The sequence below is a fragment of the Netta rufina genome, assembly GCF_964035555.1.
Source record: "Netta rufina genome assembly, chromosome: 1".
Lineage (NCBI taxonomy): Eukaryota > Metazoa > Chordata > Aves > Anseriformes > Anatidae > Netta > Netta rufina.
In genome coordinates this window covers 160,419,899-160,439,497 of record NC_140123.1, presented here as the reverse complement: position 1 = coordinate 160,439,497, position 19,599 = coordinate 160,419,899, and the positions used below count along the sequence as shown (strand labels likewise).

Here is a 19,599-nt window from a genome sequence, read left to right as displayed (position 1 = left end):
TTTTTTTTCCATTGGGATAATGACATCAGAAATGAAATAGTCAAATATCCCACACTACATGAAATTGTTTTTTTTTTTTTCCTTTGGTACCTTCATCATATTTTCTTTCAATTTTTTCTTCTAGTCCAGTGGTGGGAACTTGCTATTAGAGACCCTTGAAATAGCATGAAATGGTGGCAGTAAGAGGATGGTTAATTGGTTAAAACAAACAAACAAGACCTGCCCACAAGTGCATTCTCAGGCTGATTTGCTTTTGAATGAAATTATAACAATTGGTCGTGATACCTGGGAGGGGTATTTGTTTTCTGAGCACTGACTATGAGTTCCTGATGTTGTGGTAATGTGTAAAATCGTAAAACATTATTTTTAGAATTTTCTGCCTGAAAAAACATTTCTGTTAGTTTAAGTATTGTAAAATGTTTTGTAAAGATAGAAAATTCTGGCTTATCTCTAAGAAGTCTGTCTTGAACATGTTGTAATTCTTTTTTTTTTTTTAATCTAGTTTCCAGTTATTTTGATGGTTTTCAATAATGTAGAAGACTCTCAGGCCAAACTGTGACAGCCACGCCACCGATACAGATGTTGAGTTGTTTAGCTCACATATATCTGGATAGCTTCTAAATTGCTGCACTTCCAGAAGCGTTTAATTGCTGTTATCTATTATGGAGCCAGAATTAATAAACTGATTTTGGAGTTGATCTGGCTGAATGCAGGGCTGACTTAACTGTCCTTGTTCCATATTTATGTTACTGGGAACATTGAAGAGGTGTTTGGAATACCCAAAGCCAGCTCTGGCTTGCATGGATCTCAGGCTAACCATTCTGGTGATCTTTACTAGCAGCAGCAGCTTATCTGTTTTTGCTAGCTGTGTTGATACAGTTATGGAGATGTTTTGTTTCAATTTGATGTTTCCATACTGCTTTATATTTTAATCATGTTAATAGCAAAGGCAATTTCTCAGTATTGCCTTCCTCAATTTGAGTTGTTAGTAAAACTGGTAATAAAATTTAGCCACTTAATAGAAAAGTAAGCTTTAGGAAAGAATTCCTTGAAGGAATCCAATATGCAATTCTTGTGATTTTTATTTATTTATTTTATAATCATTGGAAATAAGATAGAAAGATCATGCAGTCTGACTCACTACTGACTAATTAGTGGGTATTATTTTAGCTCATTTGGAGGAGTTTTCATCTGTTACACTGAAGGTTCCCTTCACTAACTTCTTTTGTGGTGCACTCCTCTCAACTGAAATGAGGACAACCTTTTCTTTTAAATGTACTTCCATAATTTTGTTGCTATATTGCAGTCATCTAGACCTTTTTATTACACAGCCATACTGGGTATTTAATTTGGTATGTAGACTACATTAAAATAAACATCTTCATAAGAGAATGGTTGTGGTATTCAGTGAAAGCAATTCAATAAATTATTGAACCATTAAAACCTCTGAAGACTATGCAGGTTGGCTTTGGTGCAGGTGAACTTGCCTTTAGAAAAGCTTGGTGAAATTAAAGAATTATTTGCATGATTTTCATCATTGCTTAATTAAATATTATCATCATGCAGCGGTATAAAATGATCAAAATGCCTCATTCCAGTTCCTACGCTATTAAAATAATGAACATAAAGCTCTACTAGTACCTTTTTAATTTAATAAAATAAAGGGACACATTTTTAAAAAGCTCAAAGTATCCCTATTTAGAATATAATTTAAACATTTGCAAACTCTTACAGATAGGAGCTGTTGCGTAATCAGCCTATCAGAAATTCAGGCATGTGTTTAATGATAGATTTATTTGGATGGTACCAACAATATCTTGCTTAAAATCTTTAGGTCTGTTGTGAGTATGTAGCTTATCAAGACATAATCAAAATTAATCATATCACTGTAGTTTTCAAGATAGACTGACCGTATCTTGTTTAAGTTTGAAATAGTATATTTTCGACTTGAATGGGGCAGACCCACTTTGTCTTCTCATTCCTGATTTGTAAAGAGCAGAATGGCCTTACAGCTAAAATATCTGTTCCAAATGTATGGTTATGTGTTACTGGTTCTTGAAATATTCCCTAGTTTTGTATTATTGTATAGGTACTCTTTTTAGTAGAATTATCTTTGTCAACTAGGGTACTCTTTGTAGTTGTGGATGTTGCATTTTGAAGTGTATTTTTTACAGCAATTTCATAATAAATAGGCTTTTGTGAATTGAACAGCATGTGTTCCAAGATAACAAGTATGACAGTATCAGTCACGATTACTTTCATGAAAGTGTCAGTCTCTCTCTCTCTCTCTCTCTCTCTCTCGCCCTCTCTCTCTCTCTCTCTCTTTTAATGATGCAATTGCTTCATGGCTTAGAATACAATACCTCTTTAGTTTCATGAATCCTACTTTGTGAGGTTGCCTAGATAACTGTCTCTTGTCTAGCTTCTCTAAAGAAAGCTGGCTTTGGGGCCTCACCAGTGGACTTAGACTAACACAAGGATAGATAGATTGGGTAGCAACAGCTAGCAGCTCTTACACTTAATTTTACAAGGAAAGTCTTTAGAATTGTAATTGCTAAAACAGATAACATCTCTCAGAAAAGTCTTTTAAAAAGAATTGTTTTTAAAGAACTCATAGAATCATAGAATATCCTGAGTGGGATGGGACCCACAAGGATCACCGAATCCAATTCCTGGCTTCACACAGGACTGCCTAAATATTAAACCATTTGTGTGAGAGTTTTATCCAAATGCTTCTTAAGCTCGAGCAGGCTTTGGGGCCATTCAAGTTTTGCTGAAATCCAAAAAGATCACAGCAACTGGCTTCCTTTGGTTAACTAGATGGGTAACCTTGTCATAAAAGGAAATTATGTTCAGTAATCAGGATTTCCCCCTCATGAACCCGTGTTGGCTGTGACCAATAACTACAATGTCTTCCTAGTGTTTTTCAATAACTCCCAAAATAATCTCCATGATATTAACAGGCATTGAAGTGAGACTGGCAGGCCAGTCGCCTGGCAGTACCAGGGTCGTCTTTTTTGCCCTTCTTGAAAATTAGGACAGCATTTGCTAGCTTCCAGTCAACTGGGGCCTCTCCAGATTCATTCCCAAGAATGCTTAAAAATAATTGAGAGGTCTCACAATGACATCAAGCAGCACTTTGAGTACCCTGGGATGAATCCCATCAGGCCCTATGGGTGCATCACTGATATGGTGAATGTGCTGTGTACCAGATACGATAATGCTGAGATAATAGTCTTGCTGCAAATAATGTTTTCAATAATGGTTTTATATTACTAAAAACAATTTTGTACAGCTTGCTACAGATCTTTAAAAACACAGCTATCGAGTTTCTGTAGAGAATGAGAGAGATCTTGCAGAGATTTGGCAAAAAGTAACATTTTGTCTACTTAGTTTAAGGTTAAAGCTGATCTTTGGAAATCACTTTCTGACAATCTTTTTCCTCTTGTTCACTAACATTTCTCTAGAAGCACTGAAGAATATTTGTATTGTTTGAAACCTGAAGATCGCTCCTTATTACACAAGAAATGCAGTTTATTTTTTCCCTTTCATTCCAAATCTGAGCATGACTTGCTGGCAAAATTCTGATGCGTTGTGGTCTTTTAATCAAAATTCAGTTTAGATCCACACTGCTGCTGAAAATTTTGCTTTGTGTATGGGATATTCACTTAATTCGTGTATTTAATTACAATACTTTTGATTTAAAATGCTGCCAGTACCTTATGAGTTAATCTTTTTATATCCATTCTGTTTTCTCTAAAAGGAAATTCTTTGTACTAAGGAAGAATTTGGTCCTTTGAAGTCTACATGGTTCTATGTGAGCTAAACTAGACAAACATTTTAGAAGATGTGTTGATAACCAAATTTTGGCCTGAAGGGTTTTTTTCTTGAAAATCCAGCTTGCTTTCTTGCTGATAGTGATGAAACCTACACATTCTCTTTTTGCTTTTTATTGCTGTAATTCTGTGCAAATGTTAAATATTCTCAGGTATTCTGGTGGTAAGATTGAATTGAGCTCTGCATGTTTTGTTCACATAAGTGTTTTTTCAGAGTAGAGTTCTGGAATTTTTTAGTTGTTTCTCATGTTCTCTTTTACCTTGTACAAGATCATGCTTAATACCTAAAAACAGTAGAGGTCAGGCAATTTGTCTTTTGAAGCATCTCTTTTGTAGGTGTAATTATCACAGAATCATAGAATATGCTGAGTTGGAAGGGACCCACAAGGATCATCGAGTCCAACTCCTGGCTTCACACAGGACCACCTAAGTATTAAACTATATGTCTAAGAGCTTTGTCCAGACACCTCTCAAACTCCATGAGACTTGGTGCTGTGACTACTTGCCTGGGAAGCCTGTTCAAGTGCCCAACCACCTTCCTGGTGAAGAACATTTTCCTAACACCCAGCCTGAACCTCTCCAGACACAGCTTCATGCTGTTCCTTTGGATCCTGTCGCTGTCCCCAGAGAGCAGAGCTCAGCGCCTGCCCCTCTGCTCCCCTCGTGAGGAAGCTGCAGGCCGCCATGAGGCCTTTCCTCAGCCTGCTCTGCTCTGGGCTGAACAAAACAAGTGACTTCAGCTGCTCCACACATATCTTGTTCTCTAGACCCTTCACCATCTTTGCAGCCCTCCTTTGAATGCTTTTAAATAGTTTTATGTCTTTTTTTTATACTGTGGTGCCCAAAACTGCACACAGTACTCAAGGTGAGGAGGGTGCACCAGCACAGAGCAGAGCAGGACAGTCACTTCCCTTGACCAGCTGGCAATGCCATGCCTGATGTGTGCCAGGGTTCAGCTGGTCCTTCTGGCTGCCAGGGCACACTGCTGGCTCATGTTCAACTTGCCACCAACCAAAACCCCAAATCCCTTTCTGTGTAGTTACTATCCAGCATCTTGTCCCTCAGTCTGTACATAACATCCAGGGTTGCCCCTTTCCAGATGCAGAATCTGGCACTTACCCTTGTTAAACTTCATATTGTTGGCGATTATCCAGCTCTCTTAATTTGTCAGGATCTCTCAGCAAGGCCTCTTTACCCTTCAGGGAGTCAACGGTTCCTCCCGATTTAGTGTAATCTGCCAATTTACTTAGTATACCTTCAAGTTCTGCATCCAAGTCATTTATGCAAACTTTAAAAGAGAAATGCCCCTAAAATGGAGCCCCACAGAACCCCACTAGTGACTGTGGAGTTAGATACTAGCAGTATTTAATCTGTATAGTAATTTGGAGCTCAGATATTTCACAGGTGAGGATGGAACATTTTTTAGAGTGAATTGCTTATATGACCAATTTCCTTTCTGTGATTCTGTGATTCTATTGTGAATGCTTTTGCAATTCACTTGCATCTTTATGCTATTAAAGACACCGCCATGATCTTCTCTTCATTCTTTATAGTACTTGTCTTCCAAGTCCTGGAATATTCTGTGCTGCTAAAAAGTAACTTATATGTACATATATAACATGTGTAAACTGTTTTATGTGGATGAATCTACAGGATTGTGTTAAAAGTACTAGTTTAAATTTTTGTAAAGATCCTGCAGTATCATGTAACTCAAGCTGTGTGTTATTAATATTTCCCCATAAAATAATAAATATCACTAAATTCTTAATGAATCCCAGGTCCTCTGCTGAACTGACTTGTGCATTGGAGGCCTCTGTTCAAGCAGTCAGAATATGTCCCGTTCCTCCACACATACACGCCAGTGGTTTTTACACCTACAATTTCTGTATTTGACATTTCTGAAAATAACACCTATACTTTTCAGTGTTTTGTTTGTTTGTTTGTTTTTAATTTTCCGAAAATATATTTACGTGTCTAGCATCAGGTAGTCTGAAAGTCTTAAATATTCTCATTAATGTTTTATATATTTTCCAGTGAATCTCAGGTTTCCTTTGCAAACACAAGTTTCTTAATACAAGAGCAGCAAAACAAGAAGAGTTAATGAGGGAGTTCAGGAACTGAAATCGTGAGGGGAAGGTGGCTTGTAGGAATTAAAATTAGGATTTGACTGTCTGTCTTCTGTTTTGGAAAATTCAGTTCTGCTGCAAACCAAGTAAGAAAAATGATAATGAAGTTTGCATATGAATTTTATGAAGTAATGCTTTTCATTTTGCAATTTGTGAGGCATAAGTGTATCAGGACTACCATGGCTGGGATGAGCTTTTGATATAAAAACTACTGCACACTATAGATACAGTTTTCTGTCTGTACAAGAGAGTTGTTTAGTGGAATATTGATTGATTGTTTTCATTATTTCTTTTTGATTATTTTTAAGATATTGTTCATGAAAATCTGAAAATGGGGTCAGATGGTGAAAGTGACCAAGCTTCTGGAACATCATCTGATGAAGTTCAGTCTCCCACTGGTGTTTGTCTCAGAAATCGGATACACAGACGAATCTCAATGGAGGTAATTTACTTCTCACACAAGGATTGTTTAAGTTGACAAGAAAGATGGAATTTGTTTTAGATGTTCTTTAAAATTGGTTGTCTTCTCAATCAATTTTAAATGTTCTGACATCCTTAGTGTAGAGAGCATTATTATAGTAGTGCTTAAATGTCTGTCTCCAGTTGTCACAAATCAGACCATTATCTTGCGTTGTTGATGATCTGCTTGTTTTGAAAAGCTAAATATGTTTTGAAACTATTTTCATGAAGAGTTTAATAAGGGTAGGTTTAGAATACCTTTCCTTCACATGTTGTGCAACTCATCAAGTACGTCGAAGAAAATGTGGTGTGTGTATATATATATATATATAATACTTTTATTTTTTTTTTTTTTTTACGTAAAACTGGTTTCTGATCTTTCTAAAACTAATACTGCAGAGAAGTGATGGTCCTGACTGCTTCAGCCTTTCTCTCTCTTCCTGTTTTTTAATGAACGGAACTTTACAGGATGGTAAACAAAAGGAGGAAAAGTACCTTATGAATAACTGTGCACATAATTTCCTTTATTTATGAGTCTCATTATGAATACTAGCCACCCTTGTGCTTGCTTTGTTGTCATTTCCCTTGGCAAAGAAAAACAGAACACTTCCCTGTTTCTTGAGTATGTAAAAGTTAACATTATAATGATGCCTTTGTTACATAAGCATGTAAAATTTTGCAGTTGCTCCATTATAGCATATATACCATTATGCATAGTTTGCAAGATTTTACATCTTCTTTCAAAGCATGATACAAAATACAGGATTGGAGAAGCAGATCTGAATAACTTATAGTAGGGTGCGCATGCCAAAAATTTTTGATTTGTGAGGCGCTCCATTATGGTTGGAATTCCAAGACTCCAAGCATGTAATCCTGGTCCAATTCCAAGAACTTATGAATTATTTGTATTAATTATTTATATCTTTTCCAGCACCTGTTTTTTCTTTGTCTGGGAATTCCTGAGTTCATCTATTAATCTTGAGTTTAATCTAAAGACTGTTAAAATTGGACCTTTTTTGCATGGGAGACCTAATTTAATTCAATTAATTTATGCAGGATGCTTACATTAAAAAAATAAAAAAGTCATCTTGAATCTTGCGCATTACTCTTTCAGTGGCTTTCAGATTTTTTTTATTTCAGTTTTGTTTATTCAGTGCTGATCTTCTCGTTTTTCTCTAAATTCCAACTGCTTGTTTCTGATTCTTGAAATTAACATTATTTTTTTCATTGACAGGCACAGTCAATGAGAGCAATAATTTTTGGCAGGTATTTGTGTATGTTCTGTGAGAACTTCAACATTTCCCCCAGATCACTTCAGTGTTGATTTGATGACCTTTAAAATAAGGTTTCAAGCATATGTCTGAAAACACTCTTACTTCTGAGTGTGAATTGTACTGTCATTGATAGTATTTTTTAGTTGACAGAAGTTTACTCCTTTGAAGTGGTTTGTAGCATAGGTGGGTTTTTTACCTGTTTGTGCATGCCAGAGAAAAAGAACTGTAACAGTCTTTCTAGCCTTTATTAAAATACCTTTCTAATCGTAATCTTTTCAGTCTACTTTATCTAGTTTCTTAATCAAAAACACCTTAAGTGATTACGTTGTCTGTCTGTCTTCATCCTATTTTTCCCGTGGGTCGTTCTCAGTCAGTTTTGACAGGTGGATAGAAATCTCAGATGCTAATTTTCTACTAATTTCTGTGGAAAAAAAAGCTCTGAATCAGGAGAGACTACTAATGCATCTGCTGCATCTACTACTGGGAAAGATGTAGCCTTTTTTAAAATACCACAGGATCCACATAGGAGTTGAGTCTCAATAAGAACATCCATGGAAAACCTGGTTTTCCTGGTTTTGCTGTTCACCAAATGGGATCACTTGCTTCCTTGTTTGCCTGCCTTGGGTGATTTGTGTTATGTAGCTAGCTGGTTCAATAGTAGTAATGTGATTATAAAAGGAGAAGGAAACGGTCTTTGTTGAGAAGTTTCTGTTATTTCAGTTTTGTTTTGTTGGTGTGTAGGGATCTGTCATCTCTAGACATATTCCCTTTATATCCATTTAGGATGAGTTACAGCTGTATGTTGCCCATACAGGTTGGAATAAATTAGAGTGTGTCATAGCCTTTATTTGCTGTAGTCTGTTGAAGTCGTTAATCACATTTGAAATCCATTTCAAAATATATGGGATTAAAATATCCAAAGTTGGATAAACTCAGCAAAACAATATTCCTTTATTCCTTGTTCCTCTGCATTATACTAAATGTGTCACAAGGACTACATCCTTGTGTTTAGTTTGGCTAATATTCATTGCTTTAGTAAAACTTTTGTGTATCATTTCTTAATATATGTTTGTTTCTCTCTACTGAATTGAAAGAAGTCCTGATTTTTATTTTTTTAAAGAAACAAATCAGGTAAATCTGAAATCTTGGAATAGTTCTCTTTATTTGTAACAACTTTTTGTATATAATGAGTTTTTTTTAATGCTCCAAATCCTCTAAATTCTGCAGATTAGCAGCCCATCAAAAAAAATAAAATAAAATGCTTGCTAAAAACATGCTGTAGTCAAAGTGCAAATTGTTGATACTGTGTATTAGTATTCTTGGGATGTTTTGTATATCAGAATACACATTTTGATCGTTAGTGTTCACCACACTACTACTTCCTCTGTAATTGTAAAATAATTCAGAACTAGAAATAAAATTAAAACCTTGTGGGAAAGCAAACAGATTCTCCTGTCAGAGTCATAGAATGGTGCGAATGACTCTAGTCGGTAGTATTTGAAAGATTCTGCTGGGGAAAAGTCTGATTTTTCTGGAAAAAAAATATATATACAGATATCCTGGAAGATAGATAAGTGCAAAATACCCAATACAGATGTAAGTAGAAAAACGTTTGTTCTAGTGGAATCTTCATAGCAATAGAAACCTGAAATTTCATAGCCATAAAATGACCGTGTTAGGTAGGAAATCATCATGCTGTGATGTAAGCTAAATTTGATGTATTTTAGATACGAAGCGGTAATACTGCAAGTGAGAGAGGATCATGATCAGCAGCTGGGTTGAAAACTTCCTATCCAAAGTAGCAGCCATGGAGACAGCAGCTTTCAGTCCATCATCCCCCTAGCTGACACAAAATTTAGGCCAGTGTGATTTCTATATACAGGGAGCTTTGGAATTTGACAACATTGCAGTGGTGGGACTAAGTAGATTTATTTAAAGAAAAAAAAAATCCTTGTTAGCATATTCTTAGAAAAGTAAGAGAACATACTAGAATCTCATTGCATTGTCTAGACGAAATTTATTTTGCGTGTAACCCACAGACTACTAACGGTCCATAAAGCAGTTGCTTCCCCCCCACCCCATTCAGGAACCATATTGACACTAGTTGTAAACGTGTATTGTGTGGAGAATTTGACTCACATCAGCTGTTAGTTTTTAATTTAAAAATTTACTAATACAGTGTTAATAGTAATGATTACTTAGTAAATCAGTAAAACTGTTTATCAGAGCAGATACATAGAATCACTTTTTTTTTTTTTTTTCCTAAGTTTCAGGAGCAACACAGCCTGAGAGTGAATGCCTGTGTGTATTTTAAGTGTAGGTGTTTTCATCATGTAAGAAACACCTCTCCAGATCATAGAGTTGCAGCTTAGAGCATTTTCGTTTTGATTTGCTGAAAAAGAAGGCATAGGTGGTAATGCATTAATATAAATAAACGTTTCAAGCTGTAAACGTTCATTGGAGGCCTTGTGCCCTGTGTGCTGGGTAGTGAATGCTTCATTAAGGACGGTAGTGGATAAAAAATAGGGAGACACAGTCTGTGCAAATTGAAACATCTGTTTCCCTTTCCCAGAAGTCCAAGGTCTGTAAGCTGTCTTCATATGTGAACTGGCGGAGGGCCATAACCCACTGTTCACCAGCCTGTTTCCCAGATATTTTATCCTGAGAAACAGTTCTTATCCATCTGACTGTCACATTAGTGGCAGGAGCTTGTTCCAGATCAGACTGCTCCTACCACATTGCTGTAGGGTATAATTTTCCCCTGGGAGGATTAGCTGCAGGTTTAGTGCTTTTAGCTCAAAAGAGAAAAATACAAAGGCCATGAAGTGAGGCTATAATTAGGTGTGAGTTGTACTGGTTACCTTCAGAAAGAAAAAATGAAATGTAGATGAAAAATAAGGATTTGGTGAGCCCACCCTTTTACCAGGGTTATGTCTGATACAGGAGTCTTGGCTGATACAGCTTGAATAACTAAATGGGCTGTCAGTCCAGCTAGGCAAATATACCTGATCCAGAGGAAAACCCACAAAATTAATTGAGATTTAAATGAATCTACTGCTAATATTTTCCGGTTTTAGGCTTTAAATGAGAACACTGCTCATAGATTGTCATTTCCATGTGTAAATAGGGCACTGTAGCCTGGATAGCAGTACTGATTCAGGCTTTCAGTCAGAGGCCATACAGTGTTTTCTCCCGTCATTAGTTTTAGCAGCAGGAAAACACATTGCAGGAAGCACCGCATCAAAGACAAGCCTGAGCATTCAGCCCTACATCTCTTGCCTACTTGCCAGGGTGCCTTGGATCACTAGCAGGCATTACTACACAGTGACTGTTGGGTCAGGCTTCACTAAGCAAAAATTCTTCCTCCCTCCTTACTTCTGTGGCTGTCAGCTCTTTCTGCCTTATTTACTGGATTTTGTCTAATTTCCATCTGCAATTCCAGAGAATGTGTAGATCTGCTCACCTCTGCTGTGAATCTATGGTCAACTACCACTAGATACGAAATAGAGAAGGAAAGTGAAGCTGAATACAATCAAGACCATTTTTAATTTTATATCTTCTACGTGTTCGCTGTATTACCCGTTTTCAGTCATGCTTGGAAGCTGTGTCAACCTTTTGCAAGGTTACACAAGAAAATATGCTGTTCTTTTTGTGAACTCCTACTTTCAGATTCACGTGAGGCTTGACACTTGGGAAATCCCTCCTCTAAAAACACAAGTCCACATTCTAAATTACTAGCATGATCTTGACGAAAGTGGTGGAACTCCTTTTATTCTATTTGATAGGCAGACTTTGATTTCTTCTTCTGCAGAAGAAAATTGTCACTGCCACAAGAAAAATAATCTCAGCTTGGATAACGGACAGACTTCTGGAACCCGCCTTTTATTAGATCTTTTGGGAATAGGGATAACTGTCTGATATTAGTGATGGATGCCTTTTTGCCCTTCTGTTAGGGACTTCTACAATCCTAAAAGTTCTTGCAAATCCTATTTTCCTTAGTTACTGCATTTGGTGGTACCCGAGGATGGAGTATCTGCTTTTTTGCTTTTGTTCTTTCATAACTCAGTTCCCCTTTTAAGATCCGTGCTTTAAGTCCCATTTACAAGTAATGTGCTATTGTATTGGATAGCCATCTACATCTATAGTGTCCAGCCATCTACAAATCAGATCTCATGACTGGAATGCAGCAGATGGGAAGTTATTAGCATGTGGATGCAGCTTCATACCCTGCATTCCAGCCTCGCTGTCCTGTCCAGTAGGTCAGATTTCCAGTTCCTGAATTCAAGAATTTGATTTGTTCTGAATTAGCCAATTTCCTCATGGGACTTCGCCCTGCTAGTTGCTGCTTTATGTTGATGTGAATGTTTCATTATTAGGAGTTAACGTTAGAGAGTCTCTGTTAGACTGCCTGTGTTGTTGGCATTGTCTTGGATCAAAACCTTACTGCTTCTGCTGCAACTTCATTTGGTTTGCTAGTTCTTCTTTCATTATCTCTTGGGTCTCTTGCTGTCTAGCAATGAGAATTTTTCAGGAAGAGTGTACTGGAAAGAAAAGATTATCTTACCGCTCAGGATCCTGACTTGTGCCATCAGGGCTCCAAGCTCGTATTTTTTGCTGTGATCTGTTTCTCTTTGGATTTTTTCCAAAAAAAAAAAAAAATCCATTTCCCTTGTCTTGCAAGCTAACCACTTTATGTTATCTTTTTCTTCTGCGCAGTTTGTCTTACTGCTCTGTTAGAGAAATTGATCAAAACATACAGAAACTCTACGCTGAAAAATCAGGAGGTTGTAGTAATAAAGGGGGCAGAGCTTTTATTAGAATTTGTTACACCTCAGCTCCTACCACTGAGTCAAACAGCCACCAGACCGTCAGTATCAGCAAGGCTTATGTTAAGAGGCTAAGGCCACTTTTGGTACAATTTAATTGTACCAAATTTTTGGTGTATTGATACACGTGACAAAAAGTAATATCTCACATTTAAATTTTACTTAGCCTTTCTCAGATTTTTTCAAAACTGGTTTTATGTATCACACGCATTTGTTTTGTTTTCATTAGTTGTGAATAGAAGCTCTTGGAATGCAGTTTCTCTGAATACTGTATTTGTGCTATACAGTTTCAGCTTTACACCTTAAAACTGCTGGTGGAGATGTGAAATAAATGAAAAACTGCCTCTTTTTAAAAATAATAAAAAAAGAATAGTTTTTATTCAGCTAGTCAGTGGTCTAAACAACATATCCATGGAATTAAAATTCTTGTTAAAAGTATTTTGATGAAGAAATGGTTCAGAATGCATACTTGTGACTTTTTATGTGAAAAAAATCCTGCCTATTGAACTATAATTCTAATTTCATCATTTCAAGCATACAGATTGTTACAAATACTAACGGAAAATATTTAAAATATTTCTCTTTATAAGTTTGTAATTACACTAAAGTAAATAAAAGCAAAGCTAGCTGTTTGCATTTCTTTTTTCTGACTTTTTACAAATTATTACATATTTTTGAGTGGCCATAACTACTGTAGAGGTTGGTGATAATTTTCTTGAACTGGCAGTAAAGTCCTTGCTTTGTTTATTGACGTAAATAGATGAACTAGAAAACTGTGACTCCTAGTCCCAAAATAGAGGTTAAACCTTTGAATTCTTAGTAATATCTCATTGATGACATTTGTCTCTGCATCCCAGCATCAAAACTGACAAACTTTGTTATGCTGGAGAGGGGGCAGGGAATAAGCAATATCTGTGGTCATTGGTATTCCGAGCATGAAGCAGCCTCTGGGCTCAGTCTTATGATAAAATTCCTGAGAATATTTTGCATACTTGATCTGAAAAAAACAACAACAACAACACCCTCGTGATTTAATTGATTCGTGAATTCCATATCTTGGATCATTTCTGTCTCAAATATAAAAATGCTTGAAATTGATGCTTTCTTGAATCGTGCTGCATTTCAATAGGGTGGCTAAGGAACAGCATGGATTTATGGAGTGAGAAATAGCAGTGATCTTTTGCAGATGTGTCTTAAGATTGTATTTTCACTACTGCTTGTCACAGAAGAAAAGGTACTTTGACAGTTTCTGCAGATTTAATGTAATAGAAATCAATTCATTGTGGTTTAATGTTTTCGGGGGAAAAAATAGTATCAGCAATAACATTCAAGTACAAAGGACAACGTAGTAGTTGCATGTAAACCATGCTGCGGGAGGCATAAAAAATGCACATTCTGCATCACAATGGCATCGGTTACACCTGTTTGTAGAGTGCGTTTCTGTTCTATGGTGATCATGGCGTTATAATCCATGTTTTAGCACCAAGGATTTCCTGAGATTGAGAGTCAGATAAACGTTGTCTAGCTACTTGTACATTTTTGAGTGGTCCTTTTAAAGACTTTTTATAATCTGTTGGAATAATTTTTGTCCACAGTGTGCTGTGGAACTGCAATAAAAATGATAGCCCATTTCCGAATACTTTCACAAAGGACAGACTGGTTATGTCGTCTGTACACATGCTCACTCTCTCCTAGCTCCATGATAAATGGTGATATCTTGAGTCTATTATTTGTATTACAGGCATATTTAGGAGATTGCACTCTAATTCTCAAAAGCACTAACAGTGTGCAAAGCCATTTTTTATGTGAGGGTATGAATAACTACACAAAGAGATCTTAGTAAGCTGTTTGTCAACTCATGGTACATAAAATTTAAACATAAATAAATAAATACAGAGGTAATGATGGTTTTATATACCGAATAGGAAAATGGGTATGGATAACTCATCCCAGCTGTTAAAATAGTGGTTTTGGTTACAGTAATTGAGGCTTGTTTATAAAGACGTGAAAATAGCGTGCTGTATGGATGGTATAGGTTTCTTTTGGTGGATGTGTATGCTAGTGTTTTGATTCAGGATCTTGGCAGTGTCTAAATCTACAGTGCTGTAACCAAACAAGAAAAATCCGTACGCATATATTCTCTGAATCTGGGTTGTTTTTCTCTATTTGTTTTTGCCTCTGGCAATCTTGTAGTATGTCATAATTCTGTAGAGGATAAAGTTGGCTTGAACTGTGTTAACTGTCATTTGACAAAAATGCACTGAAATTTGATAAAGCAGCCTTCAGAAAAAATGTCTACATGGTATCTGATACTGAAGTGGTGCAGTAAGTACATGCATGTAAGGGTGTATATTAGTGTGTTTAAATTCTTATAGGCATAAGCAAATGTTTTTCAAGTCATTTTGTGTGTCATGAAGTAGTGCATCATACACATTTTTACGTGAAATCTGAAAGTATACTATAAAAAGATAAAAGATTAAAAGTGGGATTTTTTTTTTGAGTAAGCATGAAACTGAACTGTATTGCGTAGAGGGCTAGATGATGTAGCATTTCAGATCTCATTAAGCATTCTCCAGTGAACAAAAGCACTCTAACTTATTAGTGAACAGCTTGTGCTTGCAGCTGACATGTCTTGCTGGTTCTTGCTAAAACTAGTGAGAAGGCTGATTCAGACTGATGCTTACACAAGAGAGCAAATCGTTCTCATTTGATTTATAGTGGATTGTTTGGGCTGTCAGATTGCTGTCTGTAGACTTAGAAGAACAATTATTTTTCTTTGTGAGGCTGTTAACAAAACTTCAGTGATGTTATTTAGCAGTATCAATTCCAAAAAGATAAGCTAAAATCTTAGGGAGAGGTGGGGAGCTTTTTGCCTGCTGGCATATTGTAAATAATGGTGGTCTGTGAATATAACAAGGGTGAACTGAAGAACCAAAGCAGTAAGGATCAGCATAGAATGATACAGCTTGGCCGCATTGTTAGGCTAGTCCAGTGACTAGCTGCTCCCGATGGAGCCAGCTTCCTTCTTGTCTTGGCTCCTAAACTTGCATCAGCAGGTAATTACTCACATTATTTCAAAGGGGTGGTTTTCTGCCAGTTTTGTTTCTTAAGCCACATTGCTGAGTCATTAGCTTAGAACCTCTTCTCCTCCAAGGAAGTGATGGGAACATGTGGCCATAGGCAACGGAGTGTTGGTTCTGGAGGTACTCAGCTGTTAGATTGGCTAAATGAAGCATTTAAGAAATGACATAATGAGGATGATCAGACAATATATCATGGTTTTTCCTTCTGGCTTTTCTGACCAATTGCTTGGTAATACAGGACTACCTATTTTTTCACCTCCTTCTACTTCACTGGCAGAAGCCCAAATCTCTTTCCTCTTACTGCAGTTGTGAGTGCAGGTTCACCCTGAAAGAAATCCAGGGAGTTGAAAGATTTAGTAGCTTTTGTAGCCCAGCAGATTTGGGAGAGGTTTATTATTGCTGTTCCAGCAAGAAAGAAGCAGTTGGCAAACTGGCACATCATGAATAAAAATAAAAGTAGTCACAGTTTTTCATCTTTTCCAGTTGAGTTATATATACTACATTACAATTCTCGCTACACTGCATTGTAATGTCATGAGAATTGGTTTCAAGAACACCTCAACAGGTCCTTCCCTAGGGCAACTCTTTTGTTTTCTTGTTTGGTTTAGATTGTTGGTATTCTATTTTGCGCAAAATATATGTGTTTATTGTCTAAATGTGCTAAGTCAAAGACATCATGACTCAAGTCATCTGAAGGAAGACAGTGTGAATGTTTCAAGTTGCTTCTTTTTATAGCATTTTAACATGTACAGTTCAAATATTCTGTATCTGTATTATTCTCTTTATTTCACTTCATTGAAAATTACCGAAATATATAGTACGTCTTGGCAAAAAGTAAATGGTGAATTAAGGAAAAACAGAAGTTGATTTTCATGTCTGATTCGAAGTTCAAAAAGTTAAGTGTTTTTTCACAAATAAGAATAGGTTCATTATATGGGAGAAAAACTGTACTTTTTTGACAGTTTTTGAGAGAGGAGTGAAAATTTAACTACTGACCAGATATGAGACTTTCTGAAAAGTCTCACATTGTGACACTAAAGACTGTTACATGGGCCAAGGCAAGCAACAAGAAAGAAGAATAGTTGGTAAGTTTGTTTAGGGAGAATAGGAGAACAGAATAGAATAGGATAGGCAGAAAAGGAATAGGGTTGTTTTAGAGAACCAGACGTAGGGGGTGGGGGGAAAAACAGTGTTAGCAGAATGCTAGTACTAAACTCTTGTGAATAGTTTACTGTAGGTGGCAAGTGAAGAAGCTGATATTTTTAACAGTATTTTGAGACATCCAAAAGGTGACCAGAAGTAAAGAAATCAAAAAAGTCATGTGTATTTTTCAGTGGTGGTGGTTGGTTGGTTGTTTTTTGTGTTTTTGTGTGTGTGTGTGTGTGTGTGATTTTTTTTCTTACTTACAAGTATGTGCAAAAAACAGAAGCTGTTTTGTTTTTTGGTTTGGAAGATGTTTATCTACTTAAAATGTTAAATTCCTCAGCTCAGAGAACCTGCAGGATTTAAGTTGAAACACCTACCTCATCTTCCTGTGCCCAAGAGTAAGTAGTCTGTGGTAGAGAGAACATACGCATCAAGTTACGGCAACACATTTGGGTAGTAGCCAGACAAAAGAAAAGGCTCAACAAAGTGCAGCTCTTCTCAGGGCGTTTGCTGTAGCTAGCGTTGGAAATAGTAAAGATAAGCACAAGTTGGGGTAGTTTATCTCCGTAGACAGCACAGTGATATTAATGTCACAAGTGCTTACATGTTTATCTCCTATCAGGCACAGTAGAACAAATGTGGTTCTCATTTCAAGCAAGTTATAAAAATAGTATGCATTTCTCTGCCAGTAATAAAGCAAGACTGAGAAATAAGCATTGCACATGAGGATAGAAAATGTGTTTTTAAAATGTAGAAGGAGGGGGAAATGCCACCAGCGTTCTGGTTACCCTAGCAAAGCAACTTATGCTTGAATATGTTCTCCAGAATGTTTTCTGGAGATGGATCAAAAAATAGCTCATTAAGGAACATACAGCTAACTGTAGGCAATTGAACATTTAACAGTAGTTTATTTAATGAATACTGATTTGTTTTGTTGCAAGTTGACCTTAAAGATAACCATAAAAAAGTCAAACTAGAAAATGTTATAAATTGACGGGAGCTTTTTTTATGAATTAGACTTTATTTAGGAGATATGTCGGAAGTGACATAAAGGAAAAGTATTTTAATTTTCTAGGAGATAATTTATTTTACATGAAGCACTTTGCTGTCCCTGAAAAAAAAGAGTTTTGCATTCTGGTAAAAACGTTACTTGCTGTAGTTACAACGGAGTGCATGCAGATTCCCCTTGCATAGTTGAGGATGTATGTACATCACTCATACAAATCTTGCATTCAAAAAAAGTGTACATAAGATAAGACAGGGAGTTATTTTAGTTTCCTACCTTCAAAATGAAACATTTAAAAGATTCAGAGAGGGCTACAGGATTAATTAATGTGTCAAAAAGTGTTGAGAAATTTAAAAATCTGAAGTATCAAAAATTAACGAATTTTGGGAAAATAATCCTGCAATTAATTTTACATGCCTTTTACATTCCTTATTACTTCTTCAAATAGCATTATAGCAGGATCTTGTAACAGCCTACGTTTTTACAGCCTGCTAATAACTTCAATTTTAAGAGGTTTCTTGGTTTTAGTCTTTTTTGTGGTTTAGGGTTTGTTTGTTTTTTCTTCCTTTTCGAGAACTGCTAACACGTCATTAGATTTGGCTGGCCATTGAAATTAGTCTGGACAAGGTCCTCTGTCCAGAAAGTGTTAATAATAATTTCCATTATTTCGCAGAATTCCACAGAGGTTTAAGAGAATTAGGAATTCTTAAAAATGACCATTTTGTACTGTTGCTTGCCTTCCACAAGGGCAGCCTGGCGGCGTACCAAAACGACAGCAAGCAGCCTGGCCGGAGAGGGCGGGTTTAGCTGCTGCTAAATTAGCAGCAGGGCTGTAATGGGCACGTCGGGGCACAGCTGCGGCAGGGGTGTGAGGGAGTGAAGATGACCATCCCATGTAATGCACAGGCTTCACATGCCAAGGCTCGTGCTTGGCCTGGCTGCCCCATCCCCACACAGCCCTCCAGCAGTCAGCCCACGCCAGGACCTCTTTTACCTCTTTTACCCCTCTTGGGGTTTCTTTTCCCCACTCAGCCCCTCACAGCAAGTTAGCTGGCTGTGGGCAGGTGAGAGTCTGGGAGGGGACATGGCCAGGACAGCCAACCGAGGGGATTTTCTATCCTGTATGCACTGTTCTTAGTGAAGAAAGCTGGGAGAGGAGGAGGACGGGGGATGTTTGTGGTTGTGGTGTTTGTCCTCCACATTCAGGCAACCGCTGGGCGTGCTGAGGCCCAGCTCTCCAGAAAGGGGCTGGACATCTGCCCGCCGGTGGCAAGTAGTGAATGAATTCCTTCTTTCACTTTGCAAGCACACACAGCTTTTGCTTCCCCTATTAAACCGTCCTTGCCTCGCCCACAAGTCTCCTCACCTTCCTTCTGTTTTCTCTCCATCCCCTGGCAGAGGGCAGTGAGCGTGTGGCTGGCGTGTGTCCGGACACGAGCAGCGGAGCGCCTCTTGCTGCTGTTGGCCAGCGCAGGCAGCCCCCTCCAGAAGCACTTGAGGCTCCAGGTGGCTCCTGTGGCAGCATCCACCTGGATTTCTTCGTATCATATCTGTAAATTAAAAGGGTTTTTCAGCTGCAGCCAAGTGATGCAATTTTAGTTTCCGGTTTTGCTGCTTAGCCACTAGGAAACGTTGTGCTTATTTCTCTCATACACATCTGATGAATCCCCTTTCATGTTGCTGTGTAGCATTAATTTTGGTTGCATTTCTTTCCCATGAGGTGATTGCTTCAATTCTTACAAAAGCTGGAAGGAATTAAGGTGACACAGGCAGACAAAATGCTGTAACTTCTGTCTTTCGGCTATTTAGGTTTACAGTCTAAATGACTTTCTTTAATTTTGCC

General features: G+C 37.3%; 1 protein-coding gene across 3 annotated transcripts in view; it reads left to right on the top strand.

The window, feature by feature from the left end:
• The window catches only part of CDK17 (cyclin dependent kinase 17), a 94,843-nt gene that overhangs the window by 53,854 nt on the left and 21,390 nt on the right, over positions 1-19,599 (top strand). For all 3 annotated transcript variants that reach the window (XM_084306515.1, XM_084306514.1, XM_084306513.1), the window contains one exon: positions 6,271-6,404. In XM_084306515.1, the coding sequence (XP_084162641.1) occupies positions 6,271-6,404 (134 nt within the window). The remainder of the gene's footprint in view (positions 1-6,270; positions 6,405-19,599) is intronic.